The 23536-nt window shown below is 40.7% G+C and overlaps 1 protein-coding gene across 1 annotated transcript in view; it reads left to right on the top strand.

Annotated features, from left to right (window-relative positions):
- Positions 1 to 4463: 4463 nt before the first annotated feature.
- Positions 4464 to 23536, top strand: part of gfra1b (gdnf family receptor alpha 1b) — a 44824-nt gene continuing 25751 nt past the window's right edge. The window contains exons 1-3 of the mRNA XM_072667775.1: positions 4464 to 5085; positions 5425 to 5733; positions 6607 to 6690. Of these exons, the coding sequence (XP_072523876.1) occupies positions 5046 to 5085; positions 5425 to 5733; positions 6607 to 6690 (433 nt within the window). The 5' untranslated portion in view covers positions 4464 to 5045. The remainder of the gene's footprint in view (positions 5086 to 5424; positions 5734 to 6606; positions 6691 to 23536) is intronic.

Below are 23536 nucleotides of genomic sequence, written 5' to 3'. Positions count from 1 at the left end.
AGATTCATGTTTATCTGCTCCAGAGAGAACTGTTTTATGGGCAAAACATCTCTACAAGGACTAGACAAGCTGTTTGTGTGCATTTGCACATCTGTGTCAGCAGTGGGTGCAGCGTAAAGTAGCTCTTTAGAAGGGGTGTCCACAAATTTTATTGAATAAAATGATTATACCTGTGGAAGTGTTCTTGAATTCAGCACTCTTAAATACAAAAGTAAGAGTTTTCTTACCTACATATTTAATTTACAACATTATAACATTCTTTATGAATTTTTATATTTTTTATAAAAACCAATGGTTCTTGTAAGGAATCACTCGACCTCTATTTTTGAAAGTATGTCATTACAGGTATGCAAAGCATTCTATATAAAGTAGTCTCAGCTGACAATGAAGGAGAATTTAATGAAGTATTTTAGTTCAGCAGTTAATCATGGTCATTAATTTGTCCATTTTTGATGCATTTTAATCAAATACAACAGCAGCTTTCTGTATTACAAAACACAGTGTAATTCCTCTGTGTGAAATATTCCAGTGTTGTAGAGTCAATTAGTGAGGCAGCTGAAAGTGCAGCAGATTTGTCTTGTACAGATTTGATCATGCATCAAAAGCGTGCTATCAGAGACTGCAATTACTGTTTCTCCAATGTAATTGAATTAATTACGTACAATTGCTTTGAGGAGAGAAATGTCCCTTCTATGATCGTACAGGACACAACATGAAAAGGGGAAATGAACGCCATTTTATTTTTTCCCTTTCAAATGAATACATTTCAGGGGGATCAAAAGAACGGGCCTAATAGGCTCAACCAAAGGCTAGATATGGTTACATGTCGATTTAGAATTAGAGACAAGCGATCAATTAGTTATACAGATGATACAGTTCCGATTACCCGGAATCGATAGTTCCTGAAAAAGTGCCCCCTCATACAGCATACGCTTCAAAGTGTGATTAATGAGAACAGCATTGGAGAATTATTCTCTAGAGCCAGGCCCTCATACTCGTTCCTCTGCGGTGGACACGCAAGGCCCAGCGAGGCCAAAGATTTGTGGGTTTGACACATGCAGAATAGCCCCTTCCCTTTTACCCCGCCGGGATAATTGAAGCACTATATACGATATTTCCTGCCACAAATCTGCCATTGATCTTCCTTTTATCAACACTCAAAGCGAAAGCCACTGCAGCACTCTGTTTGATGAGACTGTCTGGCACAGTGGCCTGGTACCACGCTCCTGGTTGTGTGGCGACATCAAGTTTGTATAATGTACGACTGAAGATTCTCAATCAAATCCCGATAGCCACAATGAATACATAAATAGACACTTCTCCACTGAACCATCCCATCCTCTTCACTCACTCTCTCGCGCAGACGCAGGCTTCACCTGTCAATCTCTATGTCTAGGAGTTGTTTAGATCTTCACTGTGCTCGTCACAACACATAAATCTGGATGTTAATGTGCGCTGTCGTATTTAAATGTTGCACGACCCACATAAATTACTGCACAACACAAGAACACTCTTCCTTATTATTGTACTAATGTAATCCAGCGGATACACGCCATCGATTTAGCACTCAAACTTGCGATTGATCCATTTAGTTTGAAATCCAGTTGGCTTTCAATTAGCTAGATTGTTTTCTTTTATGAAGTTAATCAAGCTCTTAACACAAGACATCAGTATAATACATGTGTGCTGGGCTTTGACTGACATGATGACACTGCCGTTTCCTGATGAGTGCTTAGTTAGCTTCTTGAAAGCAAACAACCTAGTTAACTGAAATTCAGCAGCACTGGAAGCTGAGTGGATCAATAGCAGCAGTAATAGTGTTTACTCCTTGTTTACATGTGTCTCCATTGCCTGTGTATTATTGGGTGATAATTGCATGCCATATGTGCACCATCATCTGCAGCGTATTCATGGGTTTATCACAGCGCACAGTAATGAACTTTGTTTTGAGCGAATTTAACAAAAAGCCCATAAGAATGAGGAAAGCTGGGAGGAATGAAAGGGGAATAAAAAGCACTTGCTGACTGCAGTAGACTGTCTTCTACAAAACTGACTAAGGGTTAACACAGAGCAGGCACTAGCCGAAGGAAGTCTGACGTCTATAGCTCTCTTTGTCTCATCATCTACTGGCATCTTCAGAAATGGTCTTGATTCACAGCGCAACCCACTTCATTTCCTTGATGGCATTTCCATCAGGAAGACATTCACTTCCTCTATTGACTTTGAGTATTGATCACTTATTGACTTTTCAATCAAGTGCGGGCGTGTTCAATGAAATCTCATTTGCGTAATTTATCCCGTTCCAACCATCAAGTGAGACTCCTTTTAAATCATAACCGCTTTATGCGTTTTGTACATTTTATAAAACATGAGAAATATTGATCTTGGATAAATTGGGACTTGTTAACATATTGTTGAGAGGCAATCAGAGCGAGACTGAAAACACTCAGCTCAGACGGGGATCGAACACACAGTGGAAATTTCAGATTAAAGCTGATGCTGGGTTTCTATAATAAGTATTACATATACACACAGTTTCTTTTTTAATCAACATTACAGCTTTTTAACTTTCGGTGGAAGTGAACCTAAATTTTTGATTTCAGGGAATTTTTTGGAGCATTTATTGGTCTATGCTTTGTGAAATGACACAATGTAAACACCAACAGCTACGTTCAAAGACATACTACATGCAAAAACACCAGCTCACATTAAAAAGGATGCAAGTAACCCTAAAAACAAGAATTTCTTATTTCCTATTCAGGAAAATGGGCCGTTTCTTGTGAGCTTGGTTCCAGATTTCTCCTGGACGCCTCCATCCCTAGCTCACCAGCTTAAAATCATTAGGCACTGATTTATCAGTGGATGGATGATCTGGATGAGAACTGTTAATAATAGTAGACTTCCATGAGTAGAGCTTTAAAATGTTTTTAAAACAGTGATTTGTGTGTATTTGTACAGCCATAACATTAAAACCCCCTTCTTAACATTGTGTAGGCTCCCCCTCATGTTGCCAAAATAGCTCTCACTTGTCAAGGCATGAACCTCACAAGCCAGCTACAGTAGATCTTCTGTGGGATCGGAGTAGATGGGCTAGGCTTCGCTCCCCACACACTTCTGTGAGCCTTACGTGCCCATGACCCTCTTTCCGGTTAACTGGTTGTTCTTCTTTGGACCAAGTTTGGAAGGTACTTACCACTGCACACCAGGAACACTAGACTCACAACCCACAAGACCTGCCTGATGTTTTGGAGATGCTCTGACCCAGTCGTCAAGACGTCCCAATTTGGTTCTTGTCAAAGAGGCTCAGATGCTTTCTCTTGCCCATTTTTCCTGCTTCCAACACATCAACTTCAAGAATTGAGTGTTCACTAGCTACCTAATATGAAGCTATTCCACCCCTAATGTGAAGATCATCCCTCCCCTGGACCGGCGCCATTGTGAAGAGACAGTGTTATTCATTTGACAGTGTTTTTTATGTTAATTGTTGTGTGTAGGCTCCCCCTCATGTTGTATGATATGATAATAAAAAGTGATAGAAAAGAAAAGTGATAATACACCTGCAGTGGATGTCTAGAAGGGATTCACTTTGAACAGATGTCATGACAGTCTTTTTTTATATCATACTCCTACAACCATAGAAAGGAGTGTGTTGAATCTGGCCTGAATGTTATCCTGCAATCAGTGCAGTTATGCATGCTTTACTGAACATGGGTTCTTAGCCAGAAAGTGATGCATTTTGCTAATGTTTTGTTGGAACGATCCCAAATGAGCTTGTCTTCCAGCGAGGAGATGCGAGGAGCTTGACAACCAAGCTGGCATCCATGCTGGAGAACAGCTCCCACCCCATGCATGAGACTCTGGCAGCACTGGGCAGCTCCTTTAGCGACAGGCTGCTTCACCCCAAGTGTGTGAAGGAGCGGTATCGCAGGTCCTTCCTTCCTGCTGCCGTCAGACTACACAACCAGCACTGCTCCCAGCGGACCACATACACACACACTTAACCACATACACACACACTTAACTACACACACATGTTCATGTTCAGGGAATACTATGTGCAATATCCCACCCCCATGTGCAATTAAGAGTCTTTTACTGTAAATAATATTGTTTATTGCTTTTTTAATTCTTATCTATATTGTGTGTATATAGTGTAAATTATTTATTTATCTAAATTTTTGTAACGGAGTGTCCTGCTATCCCTTTCTGCTGTTACACTGTGAATTTCCCCACTGCGGGACTAATAAAGGACTATCTTATCTTATCTTATATGCAGATATTTGCGTGGGGCACACAGTGCAGCAGATAGGGGACGCTATTGCTCTTGTTTCCTTGAGCTGGAGGGAAGTGAACCCAACTTTGAGCCAAAAGCCAGAGTGAGTAATTCGGTAGCTTTGGGGGGGAGGGGAGGGGAGGGGGGGGTAAAGAGTAAAGTGGCCCAGATGCTTCTCAGTCCCTGAGAGGCTGCTGGGTTTGTCCAGCAGGGACAGCTGAGAGAGCGCGCGCTGCGAGCTGAAGTGCGGATTACACTCGCCTGTACTGACTTGGATGTGAGAGTACATGTGACGTGTGTGTGCGGGCGCGCGCGTGTGTGTGTGAATGAGTGAGTGATTAGTTAGTGAGGAAAAAGGTCTGTGACTGCCTTACTCTGAACCCCCAACAGTCACATCTCTGCCACGTATGAGGAATGAGTTCATCTGCTGCGAGACCACCTTTCAGCCGAGGACGGTGAAGACGGCGTGAGAGTGGAGGCGCACGGGAATGGCCACGATTACGCACGGGCTTCTGGCTGCGTTACACCTTCAGTGTTGCTCTTTTTAAAATCTGGGGACGTGCTTTTTTGTGCTCTCTTTTACCCTTGGGGTGTGTCCAGCAGTGGAGAGAGCAGGCTGGGTGGATGTATAGCTGCACCATGCTCGCTCCCTTGTTCCCGTCCGGAGCGCATTCAGCGCGCAGTGGATTTATGGGGGAAGCAGTGATGCGTCGCGATTTCTGAAGAAAAGTTTTTGTACAGACTACGTAAAAGGGATCTGAACTAAGCCACGATGCTCTTCTTAACTTTCTGGACCTTGTTTCCTCTTCTGGGTAAGTTGGAACGCATGTGGTCAAAGGTCCGTTCGTGTAAAAGTAGGGCAATGCATTTAAAGCTATTCGTAATGTTGGCACCTTCAACAGATGCTAAGGTTAAAGCACGTTTACCTTGTTTGCATTGTAATTCAACCCTCAGATTGTTCGTGCGTAATGCGCTTTTACCCTTGTGCACGGAGATTTGCGCGTCACAAAATAAAGCATTGCTTGAGATTCACTTGCTGAATGGATCTTACTTTCTCGTAGGAATCCACGAGTGTTGTGATTGTTGCTTGGAGTGTAACTCATGCTAAATGATTTCTTCAGAGTAAGGACATTTCGTGCTTTCTTTCCCAGACGTGGTGTCCTTCGCGGAGGCTGAGGAGTTGAGCCAGTCTCGTGCGTCTCGCCTGGACTGCGTTAGGGCTCATGAACAGTGTCTGGCCAGGTACGGCTGCAGCACCAAGTACCGCACGATGAGGCAGTGTGTGGCCGGCAGGGCGAGCAACCTGAGCATGCTGGCCGAGCCTGAAGCGCAGGACGAGTGCAGGAGCGCAATCGAGGCCATGAAACAGAGCCCCCTCTACAACTGCAAGTGCAGGAGAGGCATGAAGAAGGAAAAGAACTGCCTGCGCATCTTCTGGAGCATCTACCAGAGTCTGCAGGGTAGGCACGTTATGCACTGTGCGTGAGAAAATGGTTAATTACTGCCAATAATAATAATAATAAAATGAATGAATTCCAAATATCAAGATGACCTTTTGTACTTTAGGGTAAATATCCAATAAATTCTCTGCTTGGAGTTTGTGTACATATATGCACAATATATACCATACTCTACCATATACACATCCTATATGTCCAAATGTTTGTGGACACATCTTCTAATGAATGCATTTAGCTACTATAAGTCACACCCATTGCTGACACAGATGTGCAAGTGCCCCCACACCCAGCTTGTCTAGTCCCTGTACAGAAGTACTGCCAATAGAATAGGACTCTCTGGAGCAGACAAACATGAACCTATTGGCACCATGCTGCCTAATGCCAGGCGTGGGCTAGAGGGCTATAAAGTCCCACAGCATTGAGCTGTGGAGCAGTGGAACTTTGTTCACTGGAATGATGGTTGTGCTCATCCAACATCTCCTAATCTCATTAAACTCTTTTTTTTTTTTTTAAACACCCTTGATTTCTGAAGACACAGTGAATGAGCAGGTGTCCCAATACATTTGTCCATATAGTGTGTGTATATGTAAATGTATGTGTATATATATATATATATATATATATATATATATATATATATAAGGCACAAAGTAACCTTGAATTGAACATCTTCTGAAAGACACCACTGATAAGAACAAGGTCACTCTTGAGCAGCAAATTGCAAATTTACATCTAAATCGGAGTCACGCACCTGCGAGCCGCATTCATGTATGTAATGCCCTGGAAGCACGCAGTGCTATCTACCTCTGCTGAATCCTCTCCTGGTGCTGTTTTTCGAGTGTGCTAATTGAGTTGTTTGTTCTCATTTTCCAGGCAATGATTTGCTGGAGGACTCTCCATATGAACCAGTGAACAGCCGTCTGTCTGACATATTCCGCCTGGCGCCCATCATATCAGGTAAGCCAGCTATGGTTATCGCAGAGCCTGTTGAAACAGAAAGCATTACAGAGAAACTGTCGCTGAGAAGTATTCAGAGTATAAAAAAAAAAAAAACTTCTGGGCCTATTCAATCTCATTACCTCATGCATATGACAGTTTTTGTTGGCATCAGGTCCATTTTGTTTCTCCCCCACTGCTTCATCTCCTTAACTGGCCATTACAATGGCACGGATCAGGCCCTTGCTATGAAGTCATTTATCATGGTCTTGGCTATGTAATATGTGTGGTGGACCTGAAGCAATTAATTATCTTCTCAAGAGTGTGAGCGGTTATCAGTAATAACAGGCTGTTTATCTTTGTGCTTTATGTGGAAGTGTAGCAGACCAAAGGCAATGATGGAGTTCTATTACAGAGGATAGTAATGCTCTGCAGATGGTGCTGTTCATCCCCTGGAACACCACTGCCCATGTGAATAATAAGAATGGAGGAAAATATGAGGACAACACTGACTGTAATCTGTCACTTGCTAGCATAGAACATTCATCTCCCAAGCTCTCTGTTATGGCACTGGGCTTCAGGTTCTTTTACTGTAAAGGGCTTAATGATAAAGATGCCAGGAAGGTTTCTGAGGAGGCTTGTAATTGAAGAAACACTTGTTGGTTCCTTAAAGAATCATTCAATGTCTGATTCTTCTTCTTATTATTATTAGTATCATTATTATTTATAAATGTTTCAATGTGTATATTGTGTTTGGCCTACCTAGACCATAAACTGTTTATGAATCTTACACTGTAAAACAGTCTAGTGTAAAATAACAGTAATTCACAGTGAATGTCAGTAGTTACAGCAAATCACTGCAGTTTTCCCTGCACTGCTGCGTTACTCATTATTTGTGCTCTGATGTGCACCTCCAGCTGTCTGAGGGTCCTCAGTTCTGCTACATTATGTAGTATAACATGTGAGAACACAGGCAATAACAACAGATCTATCCAGGTTTCTTCTGGTAGCAAATGTTTGGATGTCCATTAGGGCTGAAACAAAGGACTGTTTTGATAGTCGAATAATCTGATGATTATATAACCTAATAATCAAATATTCTGATTATGACTTGCTAAAAATAACCAAATAACTCTTATGTAGTTATCAGCTTTTAAATTTAACTTGAGTTTGTTTAGATATTTCCTAACTATGAATGAAAACCATAAAGATGATTAACTTTGGTAAATAACCTGCTAATATAAAGAGAGAGACAAAACTCCAAAATTTTTTTCCTATCAAAATTTGATAATTTTGGATTAGCAAAAAAGAAAAAAGGAGACAAACGTGAGACACTGATCTTAGCTTTCAGTTTGATCCTATTTTGTGTTGCTGCTTTGTTTGTATTAGTGACTTTTATTTTGAAACAGTGTAGGCGGAGTCACGCCAACCCTCCCTTGCCTGCAGTGTAACCAGCAAGCTAAATCAGCTCTTTTTGTTAAAAGGGCGGGACTTAAAAACCAGACGCCGTGTTGAGCGTTACGAGATCTCCTCATTTATTTTGTCTCGGGGTCGACTTACTTGAAGATTTCTCCTTTTTACACTCAACCCATCTCCACATGAGACTCACACTAGAACTTCACAGTGCCTCACAGAACTTTATACTCACACACCAAAGCAAGGTTGCTGTAGATGTGGGGCCATGTTGCCTTCCGCTCCATTCCCATAATGGACAGCTACTCTGTCTGTGTTTTTGCCGTGCAGTTCTGCCTCCAGATCTGTGTTCCACCCTGCTATGGTTAATCTTTCAGCTTTTAATCTGTGGTTCACATGCATATGGAACTGTTCCTAGTTAGAAAGAGAAACACCCGTGATTACATCATCAACTTTTTAGTGGGCTAAGTCGATTACTCATTGCACCCCTGATGTCCATGCCTACTAGGACACAGAATGATCATGCTGTTTTTCCTCAGCATCGCAGTTCTGTTTATTAAACCCAGCATCACAGTACAGCTGATACATGCACTAATACAGTTATTGAGACTGTATTAGAAAAGTGACGCTACAGGATGAACATGAATTTTCAAAACCTTTCCCAATATACTCTGCATAAATACCCAAACCATCTTAACCAATACTGTAGGTTATTGCACACTTTCCACTATCAGAACATAGCCACCTCATGTCCAGAATGGCTTATAGACTGATTATGAAGTTTCTTGATGTACTTCAGTTTAATCCTGAGTCTGGAGAGCTTATAAACAGTACGAATGTCCCCCCACATGCTCACAAACCCTTTACAATCAATAGGCGTTTCAGCGAAAGAGCAGCTTATGCAGCAATCAATACAGGCAAAAGTTCATGGAAAAAACGTGAAAACTGGACGACTCGTGAGCTTTTCAAATGCATCATCTCTATAAGATCATTTTCCAAGTCATCGCAGCCATTGGCCCTTTATGGTAGCCTTCTATCAAACCTGCAGCAGAACAATGCAGTACAAAAAGCCATTGGGTTTAAAAACACCCAGCTTTAAACTGTCATTCCTCCACTACCGCTGTAATTTGCATTAGGTCCACTGGTGGAAAATAAATCACACTCGGCATCAACAGTGAGCTGCTGCTGCTGCACTCTCAGGCCTCAGTACTATTAAAATCATACAGTCCGTGTGCAACCAGTGGCCTGCAGGTGCAGTAAATCAGCACAGAGTTTTAGGGAGTGAGGCAGAGAAAGAGAATGCACTTAGTAGAATTATCTCCATATTTGGAGGCCTAGCGCAGAGACATATTAATCTAGAGCCAAACCCAATCATGGGGCTGTTTGCTTATCCCTCTAACGTCTAGCATGATTTCAGTGAATAAAGGGCCACTGAAAAGGGGGTGCAATGGGCTTGGCTGATCGCAGCATCCTCTAGTAATCGCTCACAGCTGGCCCTTGCAGGAGCAAGCGGCATTTTTTACGGCTGTTGCCATCACAGCTTCAATAAAGGATTGATTTGGTTTAGAGGCACATATCTCTGCTCAGAGTCCATCTGCCAGAGCTGTACGACTGCAGCGGCGAGATGCTTATCCACAGCCCTCTCACCACAGAGGAGGCAGCTCTTTTACACTTTTGGTATAGAACGGAAACAGGCAGCCAGGCTCGGCTGGAAAGGGTACTTAAACTCTGAAAGCTAAAAGCGATAGCAGAAAATTATGGAGGCTGGAGATGGACATGCAACCCATGTGTAGCAAAAGTCTGTTTTAAATGTACAGCATGTAAAAGTCTCATTTATACAAATGGACAAAAGTATTGGGACACCTGCTCATTCGTTGTTTCTTCTAAAATCAAGGGTTTAAAAAAACAGTTTATCCTTTTGTTGGAGTAATTGTTTCTGCTGTCCAGGGAAGGCTTTCAACTGGATTTTGAAGCATTGCTGTGAGGATTTGATTGTATTTAGACAAGACAAGACAAGAGTGTTATTAAGGTCAGGAAATTGGATGATAACCACCTTACCTTATCCCCAACTCCCCAAACTCATTCCAAAAGTATTGGATGGAGCACAGTCATTCCAGAGAACACAGTTCCACTGCTCCACTGCTCCAATGCTGAAGGGGATTCTCCCCCTCTAACCACACCTGGCATTAGGCATGGTGCCAATAGGTTTATGTTTATCTGCACCAGTCCTATTCTGTTGGCAATACTTCTCTACAGAGACTAGACAACCTGTGTGTGTGTGTGTTTGCACATCTGTGTCAGCAATAGACACAACTTGATCAAATGTTTGTGGACACCCTTTCTACTGAATGTACTCAGCTAAGTTGTGCATTATGTGGAATGAAAATGTAAAGTAGGGATAAGTGATACTGAAAAAAACCATTTGAAAACTAACATATTTGTATATTTGTAATACATATTGTGGTACTTGAGCTCTAGTGGTTCAGCAATTTGTTGCGCTGTCAATCCCGAGACGTGCCACTTTGCCATCAGTGGCCGAAATCTGAGAGAGCACAATTGCCTCTGCTCTCACCGGTTGAACAGATGGTCTTCGCTCTCTCCCCTCATCACTTTTGTAACAAGCAGCTGTTGGCTTTGCGTGTATCGGATGAGACGTGTTAAGTTCTTATCCTCCCAGTGTCGGGAGCATTGCTAGTGCTAGGGGAAGTTAGGAACTGGTGGGTTAATTGGCAGAAACTGGAAGAAAAAGGTAAAAATGTATGGCATATATCAGACCTACTCATTTAAGAATAAAGATGCTAAATCTTTACATTGTCTTCTTAAAACCTTTGAGAGATTCGTCAGACACACATCTTTTATAAAAATGGTTCTACTGTGGCATCGCTTAAAGATCTTTTTGTAGCCCCTTTATTTTGAAGAGTTTAGGCATAATGACGTAATTAAGGTTTGGTGTTTTGCAATATATTATGTATAAATGATATTTACAACAACAAAGGAAATTTCAAATTAAAGCTAATTTTCACTTTATCCAAAGAAAATGGTCTGAACAAAATTGAACTAGATTTTAACAGTTGTTACTCACTATTATTGGAATATTAGATTATTATTAGATCTATGATATGCACAAAATACCATATTGAAATGAATTATAGTAATTGTAATAGGTGCATTCAAATTGTTTACTGTAATGGTATTTGTAGTCATTTAAGGGGCAGTGGTGACTTAGGGGCAGTGGTTGTTGGAGCACTGAGCTATTGACAGGGTTGTGGGTTCAATACCCAGGCACAATAATCTGCCTCTGTTGGACCCTGTTCCCTCAGGCACCAGAACTCAACATTACCACAGTAACATTAAAAAGCCTTATTGCATGGCAACTGAAACATTAATGTAATACTATTAAAATAACTCATCAGAACATTTAAGTGCTTTGCTATGAAATTAGACTCCAAACAGGTGTGTCGGAATCAGCACAGGACTTTTGTCTCCGCTGCAGTTTAATTTTGTTTTTCAGTTTGTGACTGAGCTGTGTTAATATCAGTGTACCCGAGTGAATGCAAAATGTTAAGTAGTGTTCGTGGTGACTTTGGCATGACCTCAAACAAACATAAATTAGGCTCAAGAATTACAGTTACCAGAACTCTACATCATGACTGTAAACAGATATTGCAGTTTACTGAGTGTTTTAAATGACAGTATCCTACTGTAAATTACAGCAGCTGTCTGGTAACCTTGCTGAGAAATGTTTTAGACTGTTCAGGTATTCCAGTATGCCTTGTAACATACTGAACCACAAGAATCTACACAGTCAGAATATTATGACCACCCCCCGGTTTGGAATAAATTTGGCCCGGGACTTCACAGATGTCATGTGACCGGGTTTCCCAACAAACACACAACATTGTCCACTTTCTTCCAATGTTGCTACCATGTTGTCCAAAGGTTGCACTGTTTGTTTTCTAACAATATCGTCACAGTGTTGTCTCAGCCTCATCGATTGGCAACATTGCCCCTTGGTCATAAGACTACCTTTTGACAGCTTTTAAAAATGTCTTCTCGCACACTGAGTACTTCCCAATTGCATGACCGTATTGCCCCATGGGCCACTGATGCCAGAGTGGAATGACTAAACTGCCTATGAGCACCTTCTGTCATCTAATACAGTCCATTCCACAATGTCTGGCTTGTATCATGGTGGCTATTCCCACTTTTAGGTTGGAGGTCATCATATTGGCTCGATTTCATTAATAAAGCACCCATAAGAACTCATCAAGGACTCATCTGGAACATCTGAGGTTGGCCTGTAATTTGTTACAGAGAGTTCATTTGCATATAAAACTCTTTTGTAATGTCAGCATCACAGAAGGCCAATATGATGATAACCATTAACAAGTGATCTATAGTGCAGTCTGACTCTGCATACTCTATGTCCAATTCCCACCTAAATCCATCCACCTGACAAGCAGATGGTTCATGAACACAATGAGTAACTGATCCTAATCCCCTACTCTACGCCCACCCCCATATGAGACATCTCTTAAAGCCCTTTTCTATACATACTAAGACAACGTATCCCTGTGTAATGAAGCACGCTTTGTAACGCAGGTCAATACGGCAGATCCTTAGAGGAAACCTGAAGCTCAGGGAGGGAAGAAGGAGATGTAGAGCATTCGCTGTCACAAACGTTGTTGTTTTTTTGGTACATGTGAGCAACAGGAATGCCTTTCCCATTAATTGCTACTGTAAGAGGCCTTAATGCAGAGAGAAAACACCATAATTTGAGGAAATGTGTTCAAGTTACACTTCCTCCATTGCTACGGGGCGAGATCAATACAAATAGCTGCATTAAGAATGAGTTTATTGCTGAGCTAGACAATTAACTCCCATAGCATAACAGAGCAAAGTCCAACAGGCCTAATGTCCTTCCTATGCATTCATCACCAAAAATAATAGGCTATGATAAATCGTGATGGAGATCATTTCTCCTTTATAGCTTACACTTATAAAAGGATGTAATGTAGCCTGGCATTGTGGAGAGGTGGCTCGGATATCACAGTGTATATATAGAGCGCAGTCGGTGAGCTCAGAGGAGCCACACTTGCTGCTGTAGAGGCGGTCTCAGAGCCCGTGCTGTATCTCCACTTTCTGCTCTTTGATGTGACGCCACCCCCGCCAGCTCTACATGGCTTTTGTCAGCATTAGGTTTTAGTAACAGATCCCCCTCAGTCACAAGAATGAGGGGGGAAAATAAGCTGAGGGAGAGAGAGAGCGAGAGAGCAAGCAAGAGAGACAAGCTTCATGTTCAGCTAGAACAGCCGCTCTGAGCCGAGAGCAAAAAAGTCTTTTAAAAGTGAGTTGAAATGTGCGGCAGTTGCCAGTGGGTTGCCCAATTACAGACAATTACGCGGCTGAGGGTTTCTATGGTAAAGTGCTGAAAGGTGTTTTATGTCTGCCGCTGTTTGCACTGCATTGCCATGGACCCGAGCAGAAAGAAAAGAGGGCATGTCCGACTGGCTAGCTAATGGCTTTGCGAGGGGCTCTGTTGGTGTAGCTGGTCAGTTGTTTTCACTCCCCGCTGTGTAAACCCAGCTGTGACTTTGCAGAGGCTCGGGCCTTTCCTCAGATGTGTTTATTACATCATTAATCCAAACCTAGAAGCGTGTGACACCGCAGTCCAATAACCGCTGGAATAAATTCGCGAGGAAGTGTTTGAATTAAAAGACGTCTCCTTCATAAATCAATGGAGGAGCCGGCCTTGAAGGAAGAGAAATGATCGCACTTCAGTCACCATCCAGTGTCATTCCGATGCAATGAGAAGGGGAGAGAGAGAGAGAGAGATGTGCGAGAGAGACAGACAGAGAGAGAGAATGGGAGGGATCAGGGGGAGGAAAGAGAGAGTGACGGGGACAGAGAAAGGGGGAGAGACGCACAAAAAGATGAATGGGAAAACCAGATTGGGCATTTGCAGGTCATGCAGGCCAGTAAATAAAAGAAAAGTCATTTCTCTAAAACAGATTCTGTCCATGTTCTTGCGGCCTTTGCTGTCTGTGTGGGTAGACTGTGAGAAGAATGAAAGAACCACGTTTACCAGTCGACTGTTCTCTGCTTCTGAGACTGTGATGAATCTCATGACAAGCCTTGTTAATTGATTTCCTTGTGTCTCTGCTTTGGGCCGGTAATGGAGCAGACAGAAAGCGGCATTAATTTGCCCTACCAACCTGAACCTCCTCCAGGCTGTTTGTGTATGTGTCAGTGCGTGTAAGTATGTGTCAAGATTTTGTAGCCTTATAGCTAAATTCCCTTGTGTCTCTAAAAAAACAGCTTTTAAGCAGATGAGATCCGCTGTATTCGGATCAACTGTATTTAGGTGGTCCTGTATAGACCATCTACAGGTGCTCAGATTATTAACCAACCAACTGCTGAAGCTGATTCTATAAAGCATTAGTGTCAAAACAAGGATTATGACTAAGTGTAGAGTTGGATTAGGGTTACATTCAGAGTTCAAGTTCCCCAGAGGACCATTTTAATGCTCAAATGTTGATCTTTGATGTCTCGGACTTCTTTGTGATCTCATTTACATTTAATTTAGAGAGAAACTTGGTCACAAAGGTTTCTCCTAAAATATCCTAATATATACACAGGGAATACTCAGTACAGCAATGAAAAATTGTGGCAAAATCATTCGGAGGTTATGGTCTAAAGCTTTGTAACCATAATTAAGTTTAATTCAGTTCACTTAAAGCAAACAGCTGTCCAATCAGTTTTACCATTTATTGTTTTTTTTCCTGGAACTGAAATATTTTTGCATAGTAAAAAAATAAATAAATCATATGAACTATGTTTCTAAAGAAATCCCGGTCCTCTATTTGTATCTTCAGGTTTATTAATAGCTTATTCATGATTCCTCTGTTTATAACCTTCCACCTTGTTGCTGGTCATCCTCTTCCTTGTTTACCCTCAGCTGTTCCAAGCAAAGTTGTTTGTTTTTTCTCGTAATGAGTCCAAAGTAGAGAGCTTCAGTTTGGTTATCTGGGCATCCAGTGAGAGATGGTGGTTTATTTGATCAAGGATACTGTAAAATCACTAGTTTGTTAAAAATGAAAAAAAAAACACATTCATGTATTTGCTAGATGTTCAGTTATTAAGGTGAATAAAACAGCCCAAATACACAGTAATTCACACTTTCTGTAGAACTAAAAAAATTTAGTCCTGTAAGATTAGTCCTGAATGAGAAATGTCGGAGTTCCTACTGAGACTCCTGTCTTTAGTAAATAAGGGTTGTTATTTTGGTAAATCTGAGCACAGTGTGAGACTTTATTGAGAGCTATACTAAAAGTCAGGTGGAGACACGAGATTACTGAGATCTTTATCTCAGGAGACACATTTGAGCAGCAGGAGACTTGTGCTAAAAAAAGTCTCCTTTGTCTTTCCATCTGATCTGCATGGTCAATTTTTAAATAGCATTTATTATTTATAGATCTTTACCAGCCTGTTGAGATGTCCAGATACAGACAGCTCATTTGAATGTAGAATAGTATCTCTCTAATGACAAGAACTGGAGTCTGAACAATCAAATTAATCTTCAGCAGGAGGTTTGTAGGCTTGTAGAACAAGGCTTTTACATATTTATGGCATCTTCTGACAGGCAAAGGTCAGCATTACTGAGGCACTGCAGATACTCACTTTACATTTGTGGTGCTGTTTCTAGAGGAGCAAAGAATATGTGACCCTGGGATGACTCCTTTTCAACTGAATGTAACACTGTTGAACTATTTTTCAAAAAGAGGACCTGAAAACATTTATTTATGACTGTATTTATCACACATTTTACATCATGATCATAATGGTTAACACCCTCAAAGTGTTCTTTTCCTCTCCAAGAAACGTCTGTTACACTATAATGCTGTATATACACAACAAGCAGAAATCAATATACTGAAATGAGCTTACTATGAAGAGAAAAGGTTGATCTTGAAAAGTGATGACCATGCATTTATATTTAAAGCCTAATTAAAATCCAATTAACTGTAAAATTAAGCTGTATTACTTTTAGAATGGATGGATGTTTTTGTCTTTGTGATCATATAAATAATAGGTACAATAATTTGTCTCTATTTTCATGTGCAAACATTGCACTTTATGGTGAAATATTTTCTTTGTACCATATCATCGCTGTGATGAATAATGCTGCCAATAAGGCCGCTACAGGAGAAGGAAAAAAGGAGAATGGAAATCAGTGTAAAACAATTTTATTCCAGGTTCCATTTTGGGCCATTTCGATTTGTAGTTTCCTCACAAAATTGACAACTGTCAGATTTCAATATGTCAAAAAGTTAAATAACACAGATTTTTGTGTTACAATTACATTATATCAGAATGTTACGAGATATAACTTTTATAACTTTTACTTTTGCCAGTGGCGACAGGGGCAAGAAAACACTGCCTCCGTTCAAGCATAAGAAACCTTGAGAGGAACCTAGATTCAAACAAGGGAATCCATTCTACCCTGCTCGACACCAGAAGCACAATAAAAAGCAAAACAGAAAAAAACAACAATAAAATAATGCTGAATTAAGACAGTATGGCAAATGTGCCGCCGGGCCATACAAGATGAAAACGTCCATGCAGGTACAAAAAAAAACAGTCACAAGCAAGCCATGCAGTAAAGTGAGGATGAATCAGTGCGAGGCCTCAAAGCAAGACAGTGGGCAGCAGGGTAGTGGAAAGCAAGGTCTGGCAGTACCGGGATGGAGCAGTTGGAACTGGGCATCTCAATACATGGTAAAGAGAGAGAAAGAAACAAAAAGGAGGCAAAAACACAAGGGGTTAAGAGCACAGCACAATTTCAGTTAAATGATGAATTGCAGTTTGCAGTTATCTGGCTAAAACTTTTCTATCATATACAGTGTATTTTGCTGCTGCCCAATGAAAAATGCATCTCCATTTTTGTTAATTTTGTCCTTCATTTGAACCCTATAGCTGCCCCATACCCTATGTAAATAATTCCAGATGAATGGACCAATAGAAATGCTCCAAATTGAATTGGAAGGGTTTTTTTTTTTTACATTGATTTCCATTGAAAGATAAGAATGGAAGCTTTTTAGTCCTCCTGTAAAGTTGCTGTTTTGGAGATACATGTTTTTTTTGGACGGCAACGATTTGCTGTCTTTTTGCTGTGTGTATAGTTGAAAGGGGCCATGTTACAGATAATGATTGATTAACTATAAGTGTTTTAATACATGTATCACAGCTTATAACACTATATGCTTGATATAGTATTTAGATACTTTTCAAAGCACCATAAGGATCAATTCATGATGGAACACAAACACTGTTTAAGTGCGTATATTATGTAACCAGAGTGGTTACATAATTTAAAGGGGACTGAAAAAACAAATCATGACCTTCCTACTGCTGTTAAAAGAAGAGCTTAACTGTTACAGCTATGGAAATGGTGTTGATGTGTATACTGAGGTCACGTTCAAAACCTCCCGTGCAGTCTGTGCATTCTGTACAGTGTATTAAAAGACCTTATCTTCAGTACCATAAACCATATCATCACTGTCACACTGTCAAGTTCTCGTAACTCCTCTAGCTTCTAGTTTCATTTTGTTTACAGTGCACTATTTGGGAAAACACCAGCTGTCTTTTATATTGTGAGATCATATTATAGGAAGAAGGAATCAATACAAAAGCTCTTAAATTACTTAGAATAGGAATCTTGATCTTGAGCCAGATCAAAGTAATGGTTCAACCATACTGCACTGAAATCATAATAAACTTCCATTCATTTTAGCAACGTTAGCATATATTATTGTCTATTAAAATAAGCATTATGGAAAAATAAGTAATCAAAGTATTATTCATATGTAATGCTTCCTTTTTGTTCACAGTGTACTCCTACAATACCTAACGACTACAAACACCCTTCAGTGTCTGTTTTTATTTATCATCATCGTAATCATAATACCAATACATGACATTTGATATAATTGGTGCCTAAATCTTATATTCAGAAATCTTCCAGCTGTAAATAATGGCCCATTCCAACAGTTGAACAGAAAGCAGAATTGTAAGGGTATGGATACAGTTCATAGTTCAAGTTCATTTATGTAGCCTTTTAACCACGGACATTGATGCAAAGCAGCTTTATAGACAACTGGGCTTTAAGGGGAATGAGTGCAACATACTGGTGAGGTTTCCTGGATTGGCATGAGGGTGAAATGCACATGCTGACAAACTCCAGTTGGTCTGGAGAACGAGCAGCAGAAGCAGCAAGGACACCCAGTTAATGTTAATGATCTTACCAGACAGAAATGGCGCTAACACAAAAATGCAATTGACTGTACAAACAGATTCAGTAAGAATCCAGAGCTATCCTTTTACAGACTGCCAAAAGCTAAAGATAAGAGAAACTAATGGATTGCTGCAATTCACAGAAACAACTGGAATACAGACACTGGAATGTATGAGAGCTCACTGATTGGTGAAATAAAAAAAAAACAAGCCCACTATAGTTGGTATTTTAGCAACATGCTAAGTTGAAGTAAAAAGCAAGCAAACCTCTACTAAATGTGCCTGAAAACAGGCAAAAACATTTCTTAGACCTTTCACTTGACTTTGTGCTCTCAGATATGAGGTTTTATCCCCTAAACTTGTGTGATTTGAGCTTCAGTTAGCTGGACTTTCCTGGCTGCACATCGCTGTCAATGGACCATTGGTTCTTGAGTAATTTGAATGGATCGCTGTTGTCCAACTGCTTTTAACTTGAGCAGATAATCGCTGGTTTCAGAATGCAGAATGTGTTGCCATGTCAGTCCGACTAAAGGGGCCGTGTTCCAGTGGGAAAGTGACATCAATGCATCCCCTCTATATGTAAGGTAGAGCGTAATGTGTAGGGTGCAGATAGAGCGCAAGCAGTGACTGGCAGGATTCACTATAACAGCTTAGCTGAAAAAGGGAGAGCCAGACTGAGTAATAATAATTCATGGGTTCTGTTTGGGTAAACTCAGATATAAACAGAGGGCTATGCTGGCATATTCGGGCAGAATCAGGGCTACTTTAGTGAGCAGACACTGAATGTGCTGATGTTAATGGAACCTGTTAGCTAGTAGATGTCTCTTTGCTTAATCTACTTAGCTGGCTAGTAGATTAAGCAAACTTGCTGCCTAATACTACTGCACCTCTCATCTTATTACAAGCACACTGTCTTAGACCATTGTGTGATAGACTTGGGTCGAGAGGTAGTGGTAGTCCTCTATATTAGTTCATCTCTGCATTTGGCCTGACCATCCAGGCCAGCTGTCAGGCCGGGTCACCAGGAAATCTCTCCGAGCTCCCAGTCGCCTGTATGAAGCTATGATCCTGGAGATACAAGATTGTGTTATGACAGTGAATATATGCTGAATGTGTCACAGGGAGCAGCCTCTTCACTGCTGTGCCTTCTGGGTGAGCTGTAAACAGTGTTGCTAGGTGAACATGGCCTTTTGACCCCCTCCTGGCTTCTGAAAAGGGGAGCATGGAAATGAAAACCATAAAGAGTAACGTGCGTGGTCTTTTAAGAGGAAAACTCGGGGTCCACAGGCCTGCTGAATAATTTACATCCTCAGGCAGAGCCACAACACTGTAACAAGTCCCACAAGACCTTTCTGTCTTATGAGAAGGGAGCGAGTCCAGAGCATGACTAGGCCGTTTCTTGTGCGGAGCGCTGAGAAACTGACCTTCTCTGATGTTCTGAAAAGACACAATTAAACTGTAAGTGCTGAGCGTAGAGCTGTCGCTCAAGCTCGGGCAAATGGACGGATGTGAAACAGCCTGAGCAAATAATGGGAACAGCAATGAGGAGATTAATAAAAAGCTGCTGAATGAGGGTGAGAGACTGTTAGCCTGAGTGACTATGAATATGATTTTAACATATATTCATTTCATGTTGAAAAGCTATAGATATGTTTGTAATTTCATTCTGGTGTCTAATACATTTAGAGTATCTTTTGTTGCCTCGTTTCCGTTTGCACTCCTAAAGCTATAATAAATTAGTATTCCGGATATTCCCAATAAATTCTTCCATTGTCTTAAATGTCTGCCTGGATCTAAATTACACCTTAAATGCAATATTCAGGAGAATGGAATCAGTTTGTCTGAAGGAAATCTATTCAAACTTCTCTAGTATTGGCATGAATCTAAACGCAGCTCTACGAGGGAAAGATTTTATTAAATATGAAAATATGGCCCTGTCAGCAGTTATCGTTCGGAAGTGCAATTTGATTTCCAGTCTCATTTCACATCATTGATATGGACACCAGGCCTGAGCTGTTCATGCATGCCAACCAGCCAGCTGCCAGAGGCCTGAGAGAGTGAGGATACGGGGGGTGAGAAAGAGTAAGAGAAACGGAGAGTAAAGGAGGGAGAAAGGGTGAGAGAAACAGAGAGTGAAGGAGAGAGAAGGAGTGAGAGAAACGGAGAGTGAAGGAGGGAGAAAGGGTGAGAGAAACAGAGTGAAGGAGAGAGAAAGAGTGAGAGAAACAGAGAGGAAGGTGTGTGGGTTTGGGTGACCGAGAGAGAGAGTTAGAGAGGGAGTGTAAAGTGAGAGAGGAAAGAAGAGAAAGAGACAGTAAGTGAGAGTGAGAAAGGGAGTGTGAGAATGAGGAATTGAAAGAGGGAAAAGAGAGAAGAGGGTAGAGAGAGTAGGCGAGCGAGGAAGGAGAAGGCTAGAGAGAGAATGAAGAAAGGAGAGAGAGGAAGGAGAAGGAGAAGGCTAGAGAGAGAATGAAGAAAAGAGAGAGAGAGAGAGAGAGAGAGAGAGAGAGGAAGCAGAAGGCTAGAGAGAGAATGAAGAAAAGAGAGAGAGGAGAAGGAGAAGGCTAGAGAGAGAATAAAGAAAAGAGAGAGAGAGAGAGGAAGGAAAGAGAAGGCTAGAGAGAGAATGAAGAAAGGAGAGAGAGGAAGGAGAAGGCTAGAGAGAGAATGAAGAAAGGGGGGAGAGAGAGAGGAGAAGGCTAGAGAGAGAATGAAGAAAAGAGAGAGAGAGAGAGAGGAGAAGGAGAAGGCTAGAGAGAGAATGAAGAAAAGAGAGAGAGAGAGGAGAAGGAGAAGGCTAGAGAGAGAATGAAGAAAAGAGAGAAAGGAAGTTGAGTAAGAGAAGAGGTGACAGGGAGAAAGTGAAAGAGAGAGAAAAAGAGTGAAAAAGGAAGAGAGACAGCGAGAGAGAAAGGGGTGTGGGCGAGCTAGAGAAAAGTAAAGAAGGAAGCCAGAGAGTGAGAAAAGGAATGTAAGAATGAGGAATGGAGAGAGCGGGAAAAGAAAGAAGAGAGGAAGGTGAAGGAGAGGACTAGCGAAAGAGAATGAAGAAAGGAGAGAGAGAGAGAGAGAGAGAGAGAGAGAGGAAGGTGAAGGAGAAGGAAAAATGGATAAAATGAGCCCTTTAATTACGATAGCAACATACTGGTGCTCGGCTGCCCTTCACCACTGCATGTGGAGTTTATTAGCGTAGTATAAAAACACATGGTGTAAAATCAACTCACTGAACCTGTTCTCAGTACCATATCAGGACAGCACTGCTGCGGACTCTGACTTCTGCCCTCATAGCACTAAACATGACCACACATCACATGCAGTGGAGGGCTGTGTTCAGGAGTGTGGGTCTTAATCACCTGGACATTCCTTCATTCTTCTTCCAGGAATCTCCTTCTGTGGCCTTGAGCATTATCAGAGTGTGTGCAAAACTCTGAACACACTCTCTCCTGGAAAAGCCACTCTATAAATACAGAAGTGTTCGTGTAGTAAAATGCAGAAATAGCTACATTGTGTGCAGGCTGTAAAGGAGAGATACGGTGTCGGGACATGTTGAGGTGTAGGATAGTTCTGCATTACTGTTAGATTTTACTTCTGCTGCCATGTTTGCTTGGTTTGTCACCTTAAGAAACGATTCATAGTGGTGAACTTTACTTCAGTGTAAATTCTGTGCACTTCTGTACATCTTATCTTCAGTATTGTAAACTGTGTCACTTGTAATGTAGTATCACTTTATCAGTCATATGCAAACCCCATGACCTCATATTCTGAGCTCTGTCTGTTTATTGTATAATAATAAGTGTATCTAAAAGTGATATACCACTGCAACTCTAATATATATATATTTACACTATGGTTGCAGTGGTGCACTTATTATGCATAATACAGTAAACCGACAGAGCTCGGAATATGAGTTCATGAGGTTTGCATACAACAGATTAGCTAAATGACTGATGGAATTTTTTTCATCATTTTGTGTACATATTTACCATGGTATAAAAATTATGCAAAAAATGGCACTAGTTGTTTAGTTAATGGAGAAATAAATAATGAAAATAATCATTAGCTAGAAATAAAATTGTTCAGTAGAGCTCCTCCTCACATGCAGTTTGTTTTTATCAAAAGAGAGACATTTTCCATATATATATATATATATACACATGTGGTTTTGGGTATTGAGTTTGTACAGTACTGCATAAAGCATTTGATATTTAGATTTAGACATGACCGTAAATACCAATGAACTAAGGGTGCACTTGTTTTTCCTTTCTGATACTGATACCCAATCCTCAATACAATACAATATGGATACAGACACCAACTCTTTCTACCCAACCACTCGATAGGTGTCTAAAAATACTGATATCTACACCATTGTACCTTATATAAATAAATATATATTTGGCTAAACCTGATTGTCTTATCCTGGTTGAATACATTCATTTCTGAATGGTTTTAAATCAGGTTAGAAAGCTCGATGTTACTGAATAAACAGCTTAATTTCCGAGCAATAAAAAGAAATTTTCCACTTTTGAGAAATATAAAGTACTTACCACAATTTAACATTTGAGTACAGGTCTGGATCTATAAAGACACAATGTGGCTTTTTAAATTAGTTTGCGCTAAAGCTCCTGCTTCTCTTTATATTTTGTAAGCATTTAATGGCGGTATGATCAGTGAAAATGAAGATGACTTCAACTTTAATGTGAAAAGAAAACTAAAAACTTGTGTTTTGTCCTAGAAAAAAATTTTTTTTCCTTATATATTGTTAATCTTTGTTAATTTACAGTGTACATAAGTAGCAATAAACATAAATGTCTACTTTACAGAAAAAAAAACTAAAAGCTACTTAACTTTCAGTGGAAGTCAGCGTAAAAAAAGATTTTATTGCAAGTCAATTCATCATGAAATTTAAATGGTTCATTTGTTTATTGCCATATTTCTGTCTATAGAGATGAAAACTCTGAAAAGTCAGTGACATCATATATGTCACATGTTGTGAATATGGATCATGTTGCAGTGAGTCTGGACACTCAATATGCCAGAGAGATGAGTGTGATTAATTAGCCGTCATTAACGGGGTCACTGAGGGGCTATGAATATACTGCCTCGCTACATACACATTTTAACATCAATCTCCGAGGGCCTTTACACGCCCGAAGATTGA

The sequence above is a fragment of the Salminus brasiliensis genome, chromosome 22 (genome assembly GCF_030463535.1).
Source record: "Salminus brasiliensis chromosome 22, fSalBra1.hap2, whole genome shotgun sequence".
In the NCBI taxonomy this organism is placed as follows: Eukaryota; Metazoa; Chordata; class Actinopteri; order Characiformes; family Bryconidae; genus Salminus; species Salminus brasiliensis.
The sequence above is the reverse complement of the archived record's forward strand: the minus strand, read 5'-3'. Positions and strand labels throughout refer to the sequence as shown.